General features: G+C 43.2%; 1 protein-coding gene across 1 annotated transcript in view; it reads left to right on the top strand.

The window, feature by feature from the left end:
• The window catches only part of LOC139268142 (UDP-N-acetylglucosamine transporter-like), a 69359-nt gene extending 49795 nt beyond the window's left edge, over positions 1–19564 (top strand). The window contains exons 6-8 of the mRNA XM_070886177.1: positions 9499–9617; positions 14895–15028; positions 17808–19564. Of these exons, the coding sequence (XP_070742278.1) occupies positions 9499–9617; positions 14895–15028; positions 17808–17898 (344 nt within the window). The 3' untranslated portion in view covers positions 17899–19564. The remainder of the gene's footprint in view (positions 1–9498; positions 9618–14894; positions 15029–17807) is intronic.
• The last annotated feature ends 1639 nt before the right edge of the window (positions 19565–21203 follow it).

Raw genomic sequence — 21203 nt, 5'->3', positions numbered from 1 at the left:
GCTCTCAGCTGCAGAGAACCGTACCTATCCCCAGAATGATACTGTCCCCTACCACTACACCGTTTCTTTTTACTCCACCCACTTTTATGGCCCCCCGTACCATGGTGCTGTGGTCAGTTTGCTCATCCTCCCTGCAGTCCCTGCTCTCATCCACAGGGAGTAAGAGCCTCGAACCTATTGGACAAGAGCAGGGAGGATGAGGTTCCTCCATCATTGCATCTTGAGTCCCATACCTTCCTCACTCATAGTAACATAGAAAATAGGTGCAGGAGTAGGCCATTCGGCCCTTCGAGCCTGCACCATCATTCAATAAGACCATGGCTGATCATTCACCTCAGTACCCCTTTCCTGCTTTCTCTCCATACCACTTGATCCCTTTAGCTGTAAGGGTCATATCTAACTCCCTCTTGAATATATCCAAAGAACTGGCATCAACAACTCTCTGCAGTAGAGAATTCCACAGGTTAACAACACTCTGAGTGAAGAAGTTTCTCCTCATCTCAGTCCTAAATGGCTTGCCCCTTATTCTTAGACTTTGTCCTCTGGTTCTGGACTTCTGGGTTAAACTAATATGGCAGGGGGATGTGAACCTATGCAGGGAGACAGAGGGAAGTAGAATGGGGGCAGAAGCAAAAGATAGAAAGAAGAAAAGTAAAAGTAGAGGGCAGACAAACCCAAGGCTAAAGCAAAAAGGACCCCATTACAGCAAAATTCTAAAGGGGCAAAGGGTGTTAAAAAGACAAGCCTGAAGGCTCTGTGCCTCAATGCGAGGAGTATTCGGAATAAGGTGGATGAATTAACTGCGCAGATAGCAGTTAACGAATATGATGTAATTGGCATCACGGAGACATGGCTCTAGGGTGACCAAGGCTGGGACCTCAACATCCAGGGGTATTCAACATTTAGGACTGATAGACAGAAAGGAAAAGGAGATGGGGTGGCGTTGCTGGTTAAAGAGGAAATTAATGCAATAGTAAGAAAGGACATTAGCTTGGATGATGTGGAATCTGTGCGGGTGGAGCTACGCAATACCAAAGGACAGAAAACGCTAGTGGGAGTTGTGTACAGACCACCAAACAGTAATAGTAAGGTTGGGGATAGTATCAAACAAGAAATTAGGGATGCGTGCAATAAAGGTACAGCAGTTACCATGGGCGACTTTAATCTACATATTGATTGGGCTAACCAAACTGGTAGCAATGCGGTGAAGGAAGATTTCCTGGAGTCTATTAGGGATGGTTTTCTACACCAATATGTCGAGGAACCAACTAAGAGGGCTGCCCATCCTAGACTGGGTGATGTGTAATGAGAAAGGACTAATTAACAATCTTGTTGTGCGAGGCCCCTTGGAGAAGAGTGACCATAATGTGGTAGAATTCTTTCTTAAGATGGAGAGTGACACAGTTAATTCAGAGACTAGGGCGCTGAATTAAAGGAAAGGTAACTTCGATGGTATGAGACGTGAATTGGCTAGATATGGCTGGGGAGTGGTACTTAAAGGGTTGACGGTGGATAGGCAATGGCAAACATTTAAAGATCACATGGATGAACTTCAACAATTGTACATCCCTGTCTGGAGTAAAAATAAAACGGTGAAGGTGGCTCAACCGTGGCTAACGAGGGAAATTAAGGATAGTGTTAAATCCAAGGAAGAGACATATAAATTGGCCAGAAAAAGCAGCAAACCTGAGGATTGGGAGAATTTTATAATACAGCAGAGGAGGACAAAGGGTTTAATCAGGAAGGGGAAAATAGAGTATGAGAGGAAGCTTGCTGGGAACATAAAAACTGACTGCAAAAGCTTCTATAGATATGTGAAGAGAAAAAGATTAGTGAAAACCAACGTAGGTCCCTTGCAGTCAGATTCAGGTGAATTTATAATGGGGAACAAAAAAATGGCGGACCAGTTAAACAAATACTTTAGTTCTGTCTTCATGAAGGAAGACACAAATAACATTCCGGAAATACTTGGGTCTAGTGAGAAGGAGGAACTAAAGGAAATCCTTATAAAGTGGGAAATTGTGTTAGGGAAATTGATGGGATTGAAGGCCGATAAATCCCCGGGGCCTGATAGTCTGCATCCCAGAGTACAGAGCCTTAGTGAGGCCTCACCTGGAAAATTGTGTTCAGTTTTGATCTCCTAATCTGAGGAAGGACGTTTCTGCTATTGAGGGAGTGCAGCGAAGGTTCACCAGACTGATTCCCGGGATGGCAGGACTGACATATGAGGAGAGACTGGATCGACTGAGCCTGTATTCACTGGAGTTTAGACGGATGAGAGGGGATCTCATTGAAACATATAAAATTCTGACGGGACTGGACAGGTTAGATGCAGGTAGAATGTTCCCGATGTTGGGGAAGTCCAGAACCAGGGGACATAGGTCTAAGGATAAGGGGTAAGCCATTTAGGACTGAAATGAGGAGAAACTTCTTCACTCAGATCATTGTTAACCTGTAGAATTCCCTACCGCAGAGAGTTGTTGATGCCAGTTCAATGGATATATTCAAGAGGGAGTTAGATATGGCCCTTACGGCTAAAGGGATCAAGGGGTATGGAGAGAAAGCAGGAAAGAGGTACTGAGATGAATGATCAGCCCTGATCTTATTGAATAGTGGTGCAGGCTCGAAGGGCTGAATGGCCTACTCCTGCACCTATTTTCTATGTTTCCCCAACATCAGGAACATTCTTCCTGCATCTAACTTGTCCAGTCCCGTCGGAATTTTATATGTTTCTATGAGATCCCTTCTCATCCTTCTAAACTCCAGTGAATACAGGCCCAGTCGATCCAGTCTCTCCTCATATGTCAGTCCTGCCATCCTAGGAATCAGTCTGGTGAACCTTCGCTGCACTCCCTCAATAGCAAGAACGTCCTTCCTCAGATTAGGAGATCAAGCTGACCACTATTCCAGGTGAGGCCTCACCAAGGCCCTGTACAACTGCAGTAAGACCTCCTTGCTCCTATACTCAAATCCCCTAGCTATGAAGGCCAACATAACATTTGCCTTCTTCACCACCTGCTGTACCTGCATGCCAACTTTCAATGACTGATGTACCATGACACCCAGGTCTCGTTGCACCTCCCTTTTTCCTAATCTGCCGCCATTCAGATAATATGCTGCCTTCGTGTTTTTGCCACCAAAGTAGATAACCTCACATTTATCAACATTATACTGCACCTGCCATGCATTTGCCCATTCACCTAACCTGTCTCAAGTCACCCTGCAGCCTCTTAGCGTCCTCCTCACAGTTCACACTGCCACCCAGCTTAGTGTCATCTGCAAACTTGGAGATATTACACTCAATTCCTTCATCTAAATCATTAATGTATATAGTAAATAGCTGGGATCCCAGCACTGAGCCCTGCGGCACCCCAATAGTCACTGCCTGCCATTCTGAAAATGACCCGTTTATCCCCACTCTCTGCTTCCTGTCTGCCAACCAGTTCCCTATCCACGTCAGTACATTACCCCCAATACCTTATGCTTTGATTTTGCACACCAATCTCTTGTACGGGACCTTGTCAAAAGCCTTTTGAAAGTCCAAATACACCACATCCACTGGTTCTCCCTTGTCCACTCTGCTAGTTACATCCTCAAAAAATTCCAGAAGATTCGTCAAGCATGATTTCCCTTTCATAAATCCATGCTGACTTGGTCCGATCCTGTCACTGCTTTCCAAATGCGCTGCTATTTCATCCTTAATGATTGGTTCCAACATTTTCCCCACTACTGATGTCAGGCTAACCGATCTATAATTACCTGTTTTCTCTCTCCCTCCTTTTTTAAAAAGAGAGGCAAACGAGTAGAGAAAAGATGCTAGGCCAATTCAGCAATTAAAATCTAAGACATTCCTCTCCAACCCAAAAGCAATCAAACAGGTTTCAGGTGACTGGGAATCACATCACCCAACACCCCACTTAAACTTTGCTTACTGTGATACCAGCCACAGTTGGGAACTCGTCCAACTTCCTTTGAATGCTTGCAGCAAAAAAAAATGCAAGGCCAACATTTACTGCCCATCCCTAATTGCACTTGAGAAGGTTGTGGTGAGCCGCCGCCTTGAAGCGCTGCAGTCCTTGTGGTGAAGGTACTGCCATAGTGCTGTTGGGGAGGGAGTTCCAGGATTTTGACCGACAATGAAGGAATGGCAATATATTTCCAAGGTCTGTAGTTTGGAGGGGAACTTACAGGTGATGGTGCTCCCATGCGCCTGCTGCCCTTGTCCTTCTAGGTGGTAGAGGTCGCAGGTTTGGGAGGTGCTGCCGACGAAGCCGTGGCATGTTGTTGCAGTGCATCTTTTAGATGGTACACACTGCAGCCATGGTGCACAGGTGGTGAAGGGAGTGAATGTTGAAGGTGGTGGATGGGTTTTAAGCGGGCTGCTTTGTCCTGGATGGTGTTGAGCTTCTTGTGTTGTTGGAGCTGCACTCATCCAGGCAAGTGGAGAGTATTCCATCGCACGCCTGACTTGTACCTTGACTCCTGATTTCGGGGTATCTGCACAAACCAGCAACTGGCTCCAAAGATGGTGGACTCACTGTGAAAAGAAAAACCTCCTGACATCTAACTTCGTTTAATGCTTGCATAATTTAACCCCCATCCAAACCTATCCAGTATTAGCTGTAGATAGGAAACATAATTAAGAAATTCTCTCAGTACCAATAACAGTAAGGGAGCAGTCAAACAAGATGAAAATGGATGGTAATGGAGCCAAAACTAGATTTATATAAGATAGTTAACATCCTCCAATTGGTTTAGTGCAGACATGAGCATCATGCCCTCCATAATTGGTGATAATCCAAGTAGATTATCAGTTTCAACATAAATGAATGGATTCTTTGTTCATGACCAGTCAATGCAGAGCAGCAATCAACAAACCAAGAATCATTGCCAAAACTGTAACATACAAGTCACAGGAAGTTAGAATCATAGAATGGTTACAGCACTATTATGCTAAAACTGTGCAGTGTTCTAGTCAGATCAGCCAGAGTCCTGTGTCCAGTTTTGGAAATCAAATCACAAAAGTTATGTTCAGGATATGAGCTTTTCAGTGTCAGAAGAGCTAGTTATGATGAAAAACTGGAAAAACTTCGGGTTTTCAGCCTTTAAAATAGATCTTGTAAAGGTATACAAGAAAGTAAATGGTACAGTTAGTTTTCCCAAGTAGCTTTGTGGTATAGACGTTAGGCTAACTGGTCTATAGTTTCCTGCTTTCTGTCTGCCTCCTTTTTTAAATAGGGGTGTTACATTTGCGGTTTTCCAATCCGCTGGGACCTCTCCAGAATCCAGGGAATTTTGGTAGATTACAACCAATGCATCCACTATCTCTGCAGCCACTTCTTTTAAGACCCTAGGATGCAATCTATCAGGTCCAGGGGACTTGTCTACCCTTAGTCCTGTTATTTTACCGAGTACTTTAGTGATAGTGATTGTTTTTAGTTCCTCCCTCCCCATAGCGCCTTGATTATCCACTATTGGGAAATTTTTAGTGTCTTCTACCGTGAAGACCGATACAAAATATTTGTTCAAAGTCTCTGCACTTTCCCTGTTCTCTGCAGGGAGTACTGATGGTTAAGGATATCCTCTCGCGGCTGCCCTAGTTATTTGATTCACCAGCACACTGGTCCCAGCCCGGTTTAAGTGGAGCCCGTCCCATTGGGACAGCTCCCACTTTCCCCAGAACTGGTGCCAGTGTCCCATGAACTGAAACCTCTTTCTCCTTCCACCGCCCACCCCCCCCCCACACACACACACACACCACTCTTTGAGCTATGCATTCAAATCTCTAATCTATTTGGCCCTATGCCAATTTACGCATGGCTTGGGTAACAATTATTACCTTTGAGGTTCTGTTTTTTCATTTGGATCCTAGCTCCTCAAACCCCCTCCGCAGAACCTCATTCCTATTTCTTCCTATGCCGTTAGTTCCTAATTAGACCACGACAACTGGATCCTCCCCCTCCCACTCCAAGTTCTTCTCCAGCCGCGAGGGGCGATCCTTAACCATCAGTACTCCCTGTCGCAGCTGCAGAGAACAGTATCTTTACCCTGACTATACTGTCGCCTACCATTACCACATTCCTTTTTACTCTTTCCACCCCCACCCCCCCAGCTTGAATGGCCTCCTGTACCACAGTGTTATGGTCAGTTGGCCCATCCTCCTTACATCCTTGTTCTCATCCATACAGGCAGCAAGTACCTCGTACCTGTTGGACAAGGTCAAGGGCTGAGGCTCCTCCTTCACTTTATCCTGGGTCCCCATACCTTCCTGACTTGCAGTCACACCCTCCTGTCCCTGATCATTGACTAACTTTAAACTCTTAACTGCTTAACCCAAGTGGTGTGACTGCCTCCTGGAACAGTGTCTAGGTAACTCTCCCCTTCCCTGATGCATCACAATGGCTGCAGCTCGGACTCCAGCTCAACAACTCTGAGCCGAAGTTCCTCGAGCTGCAGGCACTTATTGCAGATGCGGTTGCTCGGTATCTCATTGGTCTCCATGATCATGCTGCAGTTACGACACACCACCTGCACTGCCATCACTATCTAACCTTATTTTATTTATATAATTAGTTACAGTTTTTATTCAAATGATTATCTTTACATTTAATTTTTAGTTAGTTAATTTAGTTTGTTATTAGTTCAATAAAGTTATAGTAGTTAATACTCTCCTAGTTAATTTAATCCACTTACGTAGCCTGGAGAGCAAAAGTGCTGTAATACCCACCAACCAATTACCTACCTGCTGTCCTGTGACGTCACTCCTTGTTTTTTTTGGTTTTTTTATGTCGCCTCCACTCCCACTCAGGTCCACGCTGTGTCTTGAGCCTTCTCCAGTGCTCCCTTTATGCTGCTGCCTCTGGTGCCGCCGCTCCTGCTCAGGGCCGCGCTGTGTCCTGGGCCTTCTCCGGTGCTCTCATTCTGCTGCTGCTGCCGCTCCCACTCACATCCACCAATTAGGAAGACCGTTCTATGTGGATATGTCTGAAGTTGCTGGGAACAATGAAGTTGTAATGACTGTCTGAGAAAGGGAAATAGGGCCAGATTAAAAGAAAAAAAAATCATGGCAGCTCAAGTAGTACTGAAACTCCCACTTGCATAAAAGTAGTGGTTGTATGGCATTGCACAACAAAATGAAAGTAGCCAAAATTCAGATCAGTTTTTGCATTTTAATTAAATTCTAAATCTTCAACATAAAATATAATACATTAAACATGTTCATATATTTGGATAAGTCTGAGGCAATTTAATTTGACCCACTTAAAAAAAAAAGAAACATTCATTTGTTTCTCTTCTCTCTCAATCTCTTGTACATGTTTGGAATGTAAACTATGACCACAGTTTTGGTCATATTTATTTTCAAGATGGATGTGTCATGGAAATGAGCCATGAGTCTTCTAAAATAGAACAATAAAATAAAAATTTGCTCCAGAGCTTCAAGAATTTGCTTCAACAATAGTAGATGCACCCAACCTGCTCTGAGATCATCTGGTCAGGTTCTGCGATTTCTACACAGGTAATAGAATAAATAAGAAAGGTGTTGGTAGTGATAATATAATATCTAAATCTAATAGCCTATAAGCATTTTTATTGTACTTGTATGTTCATGTTTAGATCAAAGGCTTTGTTTGGTTTTACCTTTTATAAACTTCAGGAAATGATAGATCTGTACTTAAATTGGGTATGTAATTGAAGGAAAGTTATGAGCTAATGCCAAGAATGGTTTAAAGGCTTTAAAAAGCCAGATGGTAAGAGGTGGCAAGAGAAATTGTGGATGCATTGGCTGTCATCTTCCAAAATTCCATAGATTCTAGAACGGTTCCGGCCGATTGGAAGGTAGCAAATGTAACCCCGCTATTTAAGAAAGGAGGGAGAGAGAAAACGGGGAACTACAGGCCAGTTAGCCTGACATCAGTAGGAGGGAAAATGCTAGAATCTATTATTAAGGATGTGGTAACAGGGCACATAGAAAAGAATAATGGGACTGGGCAGAGTTAACATGGATTTATGAAAGGTAAATCATGTTTGACAAATCTGTTGTAACTAGCAGACTAGATAAGGGTGAACCAGTGGATGTGATGTATTTGAATTTTCAGAAGGCATTCGATAAGATGCCACACAAGAGATTATTGAACAAAATTAGGGCTCATGCAATTGGGAGTAATATACTAGCATGCATTGAAGATTGGTTAACGGACAGAAAACAGAGAGCAGGAATAAATAGGTAATTTTCGGGTTGATAGGCTGTAGCTAATGGGGTACTACAAGGATTGATGCTTGGGCCTCAGCTATTCACAATATATATATATCAAAGATTTGGATGAGGGGACCAAATGTAACATATCTAAAGCTAGGTGGGAATGTAAATTGTGAGGAGGATGCCAAGAGGCTTCAAGGGGATATAGACTGGCTAAGTGAGTGGGCAAGAACATGACAAATGGAATATAATGTGAAATGTGATGTTATCCACTTTGGTAGGAAAAATAGAAAAGTAGAGTATTTTTTAAAAAGGTGAGAGATTGGGAAATGTTGGTGTTCAGAGGAACCTGGGTATCCTTGTACACGAATCACTTAAAGTTAACATGCAGGTAAAGCGAGCAATTAAGAAAGCAAATGGTATGTTGGTCATTATTACAAGAGAATTTGAGTATAAGAGTAAAGATGTCTTACTGCAATTATATAGGGCCCTGGTGAGACCACACCTGGAGTATTGTGTACAGTTTTGGTCTCCTTACCTAAGGAAGGATATACTTGCCATTGAGGGAGTGCAATGAAGGTTCAACAGACTGATTCCTGAGATGGGCGGATTATTCTATGAGAGATTGAGTAGACTAGGCCTATATTCACTGGAGCTCAGAAGAATGAGAGGTGATCTCATTGCAACATACTGAATTCTTACAGGGCTTGACAGAGTAGATGCAGGGAGGATGTTTCCCCTGGCTGAGGAGTCTAGAACCAGGGGGTCACAGTCTCAGAATAAGGGGTTGGCCATTTAGGACTGCGATGAGGAAAAGCTTCACGCTGAGGGTTGGGAATCTTTGGAATTCTCTACCCCAGAGGGCTGTGGAAGCTCGGTCATTGAGTATATTTAAGGCAGAGATCAATAGATTTTTGGATATGAAGGGAATCGAGGCATATGCGGATAGTGCAAGCAAGTGGAGTTGAGGTTGAAGATTAGCCATGATCTCATTGAATGGTGGAATGGCCTCTTACTGCTCCTATTTCTTATGTTCTTATTCATTTCGTCTTTTAATTAAAAAAATTACTTGTGATCATTCAGCTGAATTTGACCTTCCAAGTGTTCCATTCAAAACTAAGTCAGAAGGATGATCATGATTGCAACTGAATTGATTCAAATTATTCAGGAAAATCAAGAAGAAAAATGAAACTATGCTTCTACATATTATGTGATGCAATGAAAACACTAGAGGTCTGAAATAACTAAAAGGAATATCATGCTGCATTAATATATTAATATGCTTTCTGTGTTTCCTATAGGTTTGTTTGGAAGCATTTTCGGAATGATGGGTGTATATGTATATGATGGGCAGCGAATAAAAGAACATGGAGTCTTCCAGGGTTACAACAAATTCACTTGGATTGTTGTTGTTCTGCAGGTATGAATTTAATTTTACAGCAGATGTAAATATTGAAATGTATGGGTAAAAGTTTGGTGGGGCGAAAACCCTTACTGCAAAACAGGGCACAAGCTGCTCACAGTTTAAAATGAATGGACGGAAAACCATGAAGACACTTGTGCAGTAAGGGCTTACAGTCCAGTGCTGAAGAGGAATATACCCCAAATTCCGAAGTAGGTCTTCAGTAGATATGAAGAAAGAAAAATATCCAGGGAGCAGCACCAAGTTGAGATTTCTTTTAAATGTTGTTTTGGATTACTTTTACATTGTTGAAATAACTTTGTATTGATCTGAATTTATCTTGTAGCTGTCCTTTTGAGTAGGTTTTCAGTTTGTTCCATTCAGCCAGAAATGGAAGTCACATGAGAATGTTTTTGCTTCTGTCCAGTGTTCTAGTACTTGCATCGAATAATCTCTTCAAGGAACTAGTTAAGAATTGCTGACTGGAATCTGTGGAATCTGAAAATTTAGCTGTGAAATAGTAAAGGGCACAGACTATTTTATTTTAAATATAGGTAATGGGGTGAGTCATGAGACTGTTGAGGGAAAATAACAGAGGGGTGGTAAAAACTTAATAAGGATGAATTTTGTCTGAACCTAATCTATGCTCTATTTTAAATTAATTTTTCTCTTTCTATATTTAAAATAACTCTATTGTCTTCATTTTGTTGAAAAATATATAATGTGTTTGTAGTTGGTAGCTGATTGTCACCTCTTGATGCTTAATGCCCTGAAGTATTACCTCAGTAACTTCTCTTTAATATGTAATCTGATCGAATTGCCATTATTTGCCAAGCTCATACATGACCTCTAGTGATAGTGAAAGATACTGCATCCCCTGTAGGTGGTAATGCAGCGAATAAGATTCTCTCCTTCAATTCATAGAATCATAGAATTTTGCAGCATAGAAGGATGCTTTTTGGCCCATCAGTCCTTTAGCTGCTCGCCGTAGGAACAGTCCATTTAGTTCCATTTCCATGCCCTTTCCTTGTACCCTTGTTAATTTTTTCTTCAAATATTAACCCACTTAAAAAAGCTATTATGGATTATGTTTCTACCACTGATTCTGCTTGTCCCAACAACCCTTTGTGTTTAAAAAAAAAAAAACATTTTCTTCCCTAACTTCTCCCCTCATGCTGTTGATTATGATCTGAAATTTATGCCCTTTAGTTATCAGTTCATTGACTGGTGAAAAAAGTTTTTCCTTCCTTGGGGGTTAAATTGGGTCACATAGTACCTGTTTTTTCAGGTGCTAAGTGGCCTCCTAAGGCCCCAAAATGGTGGGCAGGAAGCATGGAAGTGTGCAGTCAACCATATTGGATGAGGACAAACCAGCGGAGTCCTTTACCCATGCCTGAGACGCCAGCTACCTCAGGGAAAATCAGCCCTATTTTTTTTTTAAAGTTAAGTCATCCCCACAGTCGGCGCCGCTTCAGGTGCTAAGATCACCGATGTCCAGGCCCCTCCTCCAACTTTGCTGCCCAAACTTGGTCAGCAATCCCGAGGCCGACAATCTCCTTCCCCGACAGCAATCCCAAGGCCCCTGATCTACTTGCCTGATGCAGCTTCCTCCTGCAGCTCCATCTTCATTATGATGAGGTTCAATGGGCCCAAGTTTCAGGCCATGCCGAGAACGGCGCAGCCCCGACCTGGACGCCCGTTTTTCGCGCCACTAAGTGCGCCTAAAAAAAACTTCCAGATTCTCCGGCTCCCTGCTGGTCCTCTTGAGCCGGGCACGGCGCAGCACGAGCTGTAGGGGGCTGAAAACAGTGCCGGGACCTCTGCACCAAGCACGCAGCCCCTAGCCCTGGCCGAATGGCCTCACTGGGACTGCGTGCATAAGGCTCCTCCCACGTCCAGCTCCTGCTTCCTCCCGACCCGACTCGACTCCCGCTTCTCCCCCCCCCCCCCCGCCCCCGACCCCGACACCGACCTGACTCCCGCTTCCCCCGCCGCCCCCGGACCGGACCCGATCCCCCGGACTGGACCCGACCCGCGCTCCCCCCACGCGACCTGACCTCCCTCTCCCGCCCCCCAACCCGAACCGAACCAACCTCCCTCCCACCATCCCCCCGACCCGACTCGCGCTCCCGACCCTCCCCCCGGACGGACCCAACCTGAACTCCCTCCCCCTCCAACCCCGACCCGGGCTCCCGATCCCGACCCGCGCTCCCCCCGACCAGACCTGCGCTCCCGACCCCGGACCCGACCCGACCCAACGCCACCTACCTGTAAATCTGGTGCTGGGGACGGGCCCTGCCCGAAGTCTTGGGCCGGGCCCGGTCCGTTCACCCTCCCCCCCCCCGCCCCCCGCCCCACCTCCTTCCCCCCCGCCTCTCTCCTTCCCGCCCCTCTCCTTCCCCCCCCCGCCCCTCTCCTTCCCCCCCCGCCCCTCTCCTTCCCCCCCTCCGCCCCTCTCCTTCCCCCCCCCGCCCCTCTCCTTCCCCCCCCGCCCCTCTCCTTCCCCCCCCCGCCCCTCTCCTTCCCCCCCCCGCCCCTCTCCTTCCCCCCCCCCGCCCCTCTCCTTCCCCCCCCCCGCCCCTCTCCTTCCCCCCCCCCGCCCCTCTCCTTCCCCCCCCCGCCCCTCTCCTTCCCCCCCCCGCCCCTCTCCTTCCCCCCCCCGCCCCTCTCCTTCCCCCCCCGCCCCTCTCCTTCCCCCCCCCGCCCCTCTCCTTCCCCATCCCCGCCCCTCTCCTTCCCCTCCCCCCCCGCCCCTCTCCTTCCCCATCCCCGCCCCTCTCCTTCCCCATCCCCGCCCCTCTCCTTCCCCATCCCCGCCCCTCTCCTTCCCCATCCCCGCCCCTCTCCTTCCCCATCCCCGCCCCTCTCCTTCCCCATCCCCGCCCCTCTCCTTCCCCATCCCCGCCCCTCTCCTTCCCCATCCCCGCCCCTCTCCTTCCCCATCCCCGCCCCTCTCCTTCCCCATCCCCGCCCCTTTCCTTCCCCCCCCCGCCCCTCTCCTTCCCCCCCCCCCCGCCCCTCTCCTTCCCCCCACCCCCGCCCCTCTCCTTCCCCCCCCCGCCCCTCTCCTTCCCCCCCGCCCCTCTCCTTCCCCCCCGCCCCTCTCCTTCCCCCCCGCCCCTCTCCTTCCCCCCCGCCCCTCTCCTTCCCCCCCCGCCCCTCTCCTTCCCCCCCCGCCCCTCTCCTTCCCCCCCCGCCCCTCTCCTTCCCCCCCCGCCCCTCTCCTTCCCCCCCCGCTCCTCTCCTTCCCCCCCCGCCCCTCTCCTTCCCCCCCCCGCCCCTCTCCTTCTCCCCCCGCCCCTCTCCTTCCCCCCCCGCCCCTCCCCTCAGCTTCCCCCCCCTTCTCCTCCTCTTTCCCCCTTCCCTCCCTCCCTCCCTCCCCTCCCCCTGCCCCCCTCCCCTCGCTGTCAGAAACACAGACACTGACAGACAGAGAGTGAGAGACACACACAGACAGACAGACAGAGAGATAGAGACACTGACAGAGACACACTGGGGGTGGGGGGGGGGGCAGCCCAGCACGCTGTTGGAGGGCTCCCGGTGCTGCAGTCGGTAAGTAGAAAATGTTTTGTTTTATTGATATTTTTTTTTTTAATTATTTCTTTTTAATTTTTTTTGATTGATTTATTGGTTGATTTATTATTGATGATGGCTCTTTATTTGTAAAACTGAATTGTTTAATGTTTATAAACTTCCCTTTAAACCCCCCCCCCCATTCCCTACGCCTGATTTGTAACCTACGCCTGATTTTCTAAAGTGTAGACAAGGTTTTTTCGAGCGAACAAAAATCTTCACTTACTCCATTCTAAGTTAGTTTGGAGTAAGTTTTCACTGCCGAATCTTTGAAAACAGGCATAAGTGGCCGGACACGCCCCCTTTTGAAAAAAAAATTCTGTTCCAAAGTGAAACTGTTCTAACTGACTAGAACTGGAGCAAACTAAATGCCGAGAATTTGAATTTCTAAGATACTCTGTTCTACACCAGTTGCTCCAAAAAATCAGGAGCAACTGAGGCCGAAACTTGGGCCCAATATCCGGGGCTCCTTGGACCTCCCCATTGGTATCTGGGGGAATAACGCTGTACTGGAAAGTACTCAAAAGTGTTTTCAAGAGCCCTATCCTTCTCACTGACCCTCAGTTTCGATTGTGCCAGGACCACTCGGTTTTAGACCTCACGGACACGTGGTGAATTCCTGAGGTGCGGTGAGAGTGACTGCTCTTGATCTCAAAGTGGCATTCAACTGAGTGTGGCACCAGTAACCCTAGTAAAACTGAAGTCCGTGGGGATCAAGGGGAAAACTCTCCAGTGGCTGGAGTCATACCGAGCACAAAGGAAAATGGCTGTGATTGTTGGAGGCCAATCATCGCTGCAGAAGTTCCTCAGGGGAATGTCCTAGGCCTAACTATCTTCAGCAGCTTCATCAATGACCTTCCCTTCATCATTAAGTCAGAATTAAAAAAATAAAAGTTTGACCGGGAGCATTGCTCAAGGTATTTAACTTAAACTGTGAAAGGAGAACAAGGTTTTAAACATAATGTTCTCGGGATGTGAGCCACGTTGGCAAAGCCAGCATTTATTGCCTATCCCCAATTGCCCTGATGGAACTGAATGGCTTTCTAGGCTACTTCAGAAGGCAGTTAAGAGTCGACCACATTGGTGTAGGACTGGAGTCATGCATAGGCCGTCCCTTTGGTATTAATTTCATCCTACATTAAAACACAAGGAAAGGTCATAGGAAGTACTCCGTGCTCAAAGTATTTCCCACAAACACTGGGGAAAAAAAAGTAAATATAGTTGTCACCAACTGTAAAATATGATCAAATATGCCGCCTCAAGAATCTACTGTTTTGGGTCTTTTCTCCTAAACTGCTATAGTGGCATCAATTGCAGGGCGAGGCAATGTGTGACCCAGATAAGCTCCATTGACTTCAGTGGCAGCAACATTTTGAACTCCCCTTGGAGCAACCCTGGAAAATGCCGCAGTGGCGAAGTATATAGCAGTACCCATAACCAGCAGTTCTCTGGTGTCCGGGCTGCTCAGGATCATAATTCATAGATGAGTTCTGATAAAATACTACATATAATTTTTAAATTGAAAGAAAAATGAATTGCTAACTTATGAAGTCAGTGCTTTAGTGTTTTTCTTTGATTTTGGTCGTGATGTCAGACTGTATTGAGGTATAGTAATCTTTTTTATAAAGTTACTTGGTTAAAAAGGATTACTATAACTCTAAATATACAATTATTTATTCATAATACCCTTATATTTATACTGCTTTATTGTTTTTTGACCAGGCTCTTGGCGGTCTAGTAATAGCAGCGGTCATCAAATATGCAGACAACATCTTGAAAGGATTCGCCACATCTTTATCTATTATTCTTTCAACATTGATCTCTTATTTTTGGTTACAAGATTTTGTGCCTACCAGGTATTGAGAACAAGGAAGGATTTGTTTTCTTGATTCCTTGTGCTGTTTTTGTCCTTTTACTTTGTTCTATTTTTGTTTTAAACAAAATAACCTGTCAAACACCCGTGTAAAGTTGAAAATGATGTTCTGCATTACAGGTTTTAAATTCTTTATTTTGGGGAGTCTTAAAAGGCCATTCAGTATCAACAACATTATTTGTTTCTGTAAATTTTAGTACTTACTTTTATAAGTCTGACATGTTGTTTCTAAAGGGTATTGCAACAACAGGTATTTGAAGTTACCCTCATTGTCCCAATCATGTCTTATTTATTAAAGCCTTTTCCCACATGTAATGTTATATTATTGAAAGTGTTCTAGGTTATGTCACCAAAGTCTGGTGTAAAAATTATTATTGTATGTCTGTTCTGAAAGCAGCTTTATCCTAAGCACTCTTGTCTAATACAGCTGGTGTGAGATAGGAGCAGATACTAGGTGCCCCCTAATCACAAACCGATTTAAAACCTTCTGGCGTTCAGTGCTTAGAACCTATTCCAAACATAAGTTACTTACCAGGTTCCAGAGGTCTTCGAACAGTGATCAGAATTATTGTCCTATGATGTTATATTTAAATGTCTGATAATTATACTTGCGCAAACTTAAATATGTTGACTTTGACCAGTGTAATTCCCAGAAAATATCTATGGGATCCTTTTTGTTAATCATATTTGTTTATATTATTGAGTCTATTGTAAATGCAGTGCCTTTTGTTCAGAGAGAAAATGAGATGCTATGGGGAGATGATTTAGATCAGAGCTGTATCGAAACCTAGAACTGGACTAATGAACAGCATAGCATTTATTATTAAATACATGACAATTTTTTTTAAATAAAAATATGGTTGCACACTTCGACAATGTTATCATAAGCAAAATCTTCAAGTTTTCAAATAACAAGATGCAATACGGCCACACTCAAGGGTTTAGATATTTTGGATAGCTGGCGGATGCAGTTCATTGTATAAAAATAATCAATATCGGAGTAAAGAATATACATGCTAAATAAAACAGTCCTACAGTGCACTGACCAAAAAAAAATTAGGAATTGTGGTGGACAGATCTACAAACTAGTCAACCCAGTATACAACTGCAGTAAAGAAAAAGGGGGTAGAGTTTCCGCTTTGGATGCCCCAAATGTGCTTGATATTGCATTGGTTAGGCTAGGCTAGGCTTCAAGTTTCCACTAAAATTAATTTGCATAATCACAAATGTAAAATCTTCCATGAACCAGCGTAGTTAAACAGCGTAATAGAATGTGGTTATTTTTTTTCACTTTATATTAAAAAATATTCCTTGATGTATTTAAGAATGGTAACCTGGTGCAATTTTATTAATGTAGCTGAAAATGGGTTTATCACAAAAATAAGCAATTTTAATCAGTAAATCCAGTCCTCTACCTGTGAGTAACCCAATTTAAATCACTGAAAATGACTTAAAAAAAAAACTATAATGAACCATTTAATACTTTCATTGGTGCACACTAGTTAGTTTCATAGTAAATTAAATATGTTTTGAGAGGAAAAAACTTTTTAAATGAGCCTTCCCAGACCAGCGCAATCGGTGGAATCTTGCAATTTTACCAGTGTAAAAAACATGTGGTTTGGGGTGAAACTCAAGTTTTTTTTAAAAATCCCAATCTTTTGCACTGGTTCTGCTGATTCTGCCCAGATTTCACTGCTATACCTTGTAGAAACTCGACCCCAAGGTATTGAATTACATTGCTTGTGAGACAGAGAACAAATCATAAAGGTTGTGTTGTTATGTGTTCTGATCATCTAATGGGTAGGCATGTGGCAGATGCAATTTAATATAGATAAATGTGAGGTAATACATTTTGAGAGAAAAATAAACAAGGCATAGGAGTATACTTAATGCAAAGACACTGAAGGGTGTGGATGACCAGAGACTCCTAGCCGTTCAAATGCATAATTTCATGAAAGTGCAAGTGTAGGTGGTTTAGCCAAAAAAAGCCAATAGAATTTTAGATTTTATAAATCGGGGCCGAGCATAAGAGTAAAGAAGTAATTTATACAAAACATTTATTGGGCCACAGTTAAAATACTGTCGTTTTAGCCCCTCCCCCATTATAAAAAAGGACATTAAAGCAAAAGAAAGTGTTCTGCATAAATTCACTAGGATGATGACCGGGATGGGAATAGGAAGACTTGAGATAATGGAGCAGAGAACGATAACAGGGTTTTTTTTAATAGGGATTTATAAAATTATGAAGAGTTTTGTTAGTGAACAGGGAAAGACTATTTCCTCTGATTGGGGAGTCAGTAAAAAAGGATCATCATTCCAAATTAACACTTGAGAGTGAGAAAAGATTGGGACAGATTACTTTACACAGGGTTGTGGGTGCATGGAATGTTTTGCCGCATGGAATGTTTTGCCACAGGGAATGGTTGATGCAGAGACCATTTCCCCTTTTAATGGAAAATTTGAATAAATATTTGAAGCACAGTAAGATGCGATATTATGGGGATTGAGGTAGTGGGATTAGTTTTGGCTTGCTCTAGCAAAGAGTTGGCATAGAGATAATGGGCCAAATGGTCTCCTGTACTGTAACCTTGTATGTTTCATCGGACTTTTAAAACCCAATCTTGTATCATCTAATCACTAATCCCATAATGAATTTAAACCTATATTAGTAAAGAAGATGTCAGATTAATTTTCCTTCATTTTAAGTCAAAGCTTTTTTGGGTGGAAAACTTCATCTGTAAATCTGTGTTTGTCTTTTTTAGTGTCTTTTTCTTCGGGGCCATCCTGGTGATAATTGCAACATTTCTATATGGATATGAACCCAAGAACACCTCTGATCCAAGCAAAGTATGATGCAGTGTCAGTCAGCAGAACAATCCATTCATGTGCAGGTGCAAAACTTGTTGAAGAGTCTAAACGCTGGCATCTGGGGGGCACTTAACCAGTTGGAGATAATCATCCAAAATGTGTTCATTAACTTAGAGAGTTGATATTAAGGAAATTGTTGGCATTATAATATTAAATGAAGAAAAGTGAGAAATTTTATGTAATTTCATAGGATCGCAATGAGTGTACAGAATAATGGCGCTCTCAATCTTTGAAATGTCAATAGTTGAATACAAAGCATCACGCATATATGTAGACAGATAAGTAGTTGAAAGGATCATGCTTGAGCTTGGTGGCAGAAATAGACCTATGCAATGTGCAACCAAGGTTTATAAATTAACGGGGTTTACTGGCAATTGTGGGTTTCTTTGACAAACAAGATATTTTGAATCAAATTGAAGAAAAGTTTGACAAGATTAAGTATGTTTATTTTTAAGTGTGCACATATGACTGATGTCCTATATCTGCCCTTCACCTAAAGTTAATAATTTAGTCCCAAATCTGTTTTTTTTTAAAATATAAACTGCTTCTTTGTGAAGGATTAGATGAAGAAAATCCCATATGTTGCTGTAAGCCAAGCTTTCCTTTGCAATCATTCAAAGCCAAGTGGCCATTTTACTTCTGTGCTGCTGAGCACACATTTCTGTGTTGAGATTTAAATGGACCAAGTTATGGAATCTGATCCCAAAACACCGGTTTAAAATTCCAGAATTGCATATGATGAACTGAAATTGACTTTATTTAGTCACCATAAACCAGTGGCCATGGAGACAAGTAATATTGCATCAACAGTCTTTAATGGTTTTATTGATGTGGGAAAATAATTTTTTTGTCTGGATAATTTGTAGTGATAAAATCATTGGAGAATGGTTAGTCTGACGAACTGACTCAATTGTTGTTTTTCTGACAATGAATAGACTCCTTTTGAAAATTTTTATCTTAAACTTATTTTCAAGAAAAAAACCCTCCTAAATCTGTACCTTTTTAAACTTTCTGTATTCCCCTGCTGTGAAATAACCGGTACTACCTGATTAATATGTTAATAGAAACCTGGAAAAGGCAAACAGCACTGACATATTTAACAAAGTGTGATCACAGTTAACATTTGATATCACAAAAAACACTGGAACCTTTCAACTGTATTCTCCACATCACATTGTTTTTCTTCTATTCATATCACTTTTGTCTTGAGTTTTATACATAAAATCTGACCATGCAGTTTAAGGATTATATTTGACTACCTGAGTATTATACTTTAATATAGGGGTTTATAAGAATTGTACAAGGAAACTCGCTCATTTCTTGTCTGGTCTAACTTTGATAGAATATTCTAAGCACAGGAACGGTCATTTAGCCTATCAAATCTGTGACGAGGTGTTTCCACTCTCCTGCTCACTCCATCCCTTGAATATTCCAGAAACTATCAAATTACATTTTAAACAAATTTATGGACGCTGCCTCAAATTTGGTTTGTCACAAGAATTCCATATTCTAACCATCTGTGTGTGGGGGAAAAAAAATAAAAAATCTTCCTTTCCATTATTATTGTGATATTAAATTTGTGCCCCTTATCACCACCGACCAATGGAAATAATCCATCACTACTTATCATAATCCTAACTAATCCTAAAGACCTCTAACTTAATGGGGGGGGGGGGGGGGGAACCTAACTTATCTCGAGTCTCTTCATAACTGTAACTTCTTATCTCTGGCAGTAATATAGTTAATCAATGTTTCACCTTTTTCTGTTGTTTTTATATCCTTTTTATAATGCAGCTCCTAAAACTGTACACAATACCTCAACTGTGGGTTAGAATCTTTTAATGACTTGTGTATTCCTGCTTCTCTACACCATTTAAAATCCTTTCATTTGAGATTTATTTCCTTTCTAATTCTTGTATTTTTACATTTTCATGCATTCAAAGGCTTCTTCCTCCTTTCTGCCCATCCTGCTAGCCATCTATGTCCTCTGCACTCTTACATAATACTTACCACAATTTGCTGCATCTCCTAAATCAGTATCATCAGCAAATTTTGATATTGTTCCCTCAATTCCAGATCATTTACAAATAGTGTAACTAAGATCGGCCTCAACACACATTGTAGAACACTGCTTGCAATCTTCCCAGTATCAGAAATCTGCCTTCTGCCCTCCATGCATCTCTGTCAATATAGCCAAATTCCTCTTAATTCCACGTGCCATTATCTTTACCATAAGTCTCTGATGTGGTACCTTATCAACTACTTTTTGAAATCACATAAAACATCATCATAACCACATCCACTGAATTTTCTGTATCTGTCATCTTTGTTTTAGTATTGTTTAGAAATGGAGCTATAGGCAGTGCAGTTTGCTGTTACGTGGTGCCATGGAGTGGTTAAGATGCTGCTCTGTGGCAGAAGGCACCAAGTATAATCAGGAGGCTGGGGAAATTGGAAAATTTCTTGAGACCCTCCTAATGTCTGGCTACAAAGAGGCAGAGGGGCCAACTTTTTATTTACTTTGATTTCCTGTCAGAAGATACTTGGCTTCTGCTTCACACCTCCCCACAGCAGCAGGCCTCAGATTGGGATTTCAGCATGGATAGAATTGTAGGCACAAACCCCTGTTCTTACCACTCAGCTCAGTGAGCTCCAGAGTACCGTGTTCCCAATACGCTTTAAAGAATGAAACAGCTTGCTGGAAAATATGGCCCAAGTGTGATCGTAATAGTCTACTTCATTCCAAAACTATAACTGGCACCAAAGTGGTTCATTGGTAAAATGCACTCCCTGCTGGGATACTAAGCATGTGAATACTTTTTCTGTGGTAAGTTAGCTGATTTCAGTAAAGCCAGTAATGAGGGCAGTACAATAGACCTCAGTGTTTCGTTGATGATCATTATCTGGACTCCTGCTTATGTATGCTTAGACTTTCAAAAGGCCTTTGATGACGTACCCCATAATAGACTGATGAACAAGGTCTGAGAAAGTGGAGTCAGGGGACAAGTAGCAGAATGGATAGCTAGCTGGCTTCAAGACAGAAAGCAGAGAGTAGGGGTAAAAGGTGGCAGATGATGTGTAGTGGTGTTCCACCAGGATCAGTGCTGTGACCACTGTTGTTCATAATTTATATTAACAATTTAGATTTTGGAATCAAAACACAATTTCTAAATTTGCGGATTACACCAAATTTGTGGGGGGGGTGGCGGGGGGATAGTCAATACTGAAGAAGACTGCAACAAATTACAGGAGGACTTTAATAAACTTGCAGAATGGGCATATAATTGGCA

Source organism: Pristiophorus japonicus, chromosome 8 (assembly GCF_044704955.1).
Source record: "Pristiophorus japonicus isolate sPriJap1 chromosome 8, sPriJap1.hap1, whole genome shotgun sequence".
Taxonomy (NCBI): domain Eukaryota; kingdom Metazoa; phylum Chordata; class Chondrichthyes; family Pristiophoridae; genus Pristiophorus; species Pristiophorus japonicus.
This window is presented reverse-complemented; position numbering and strand designations above follow the sequence as displayed.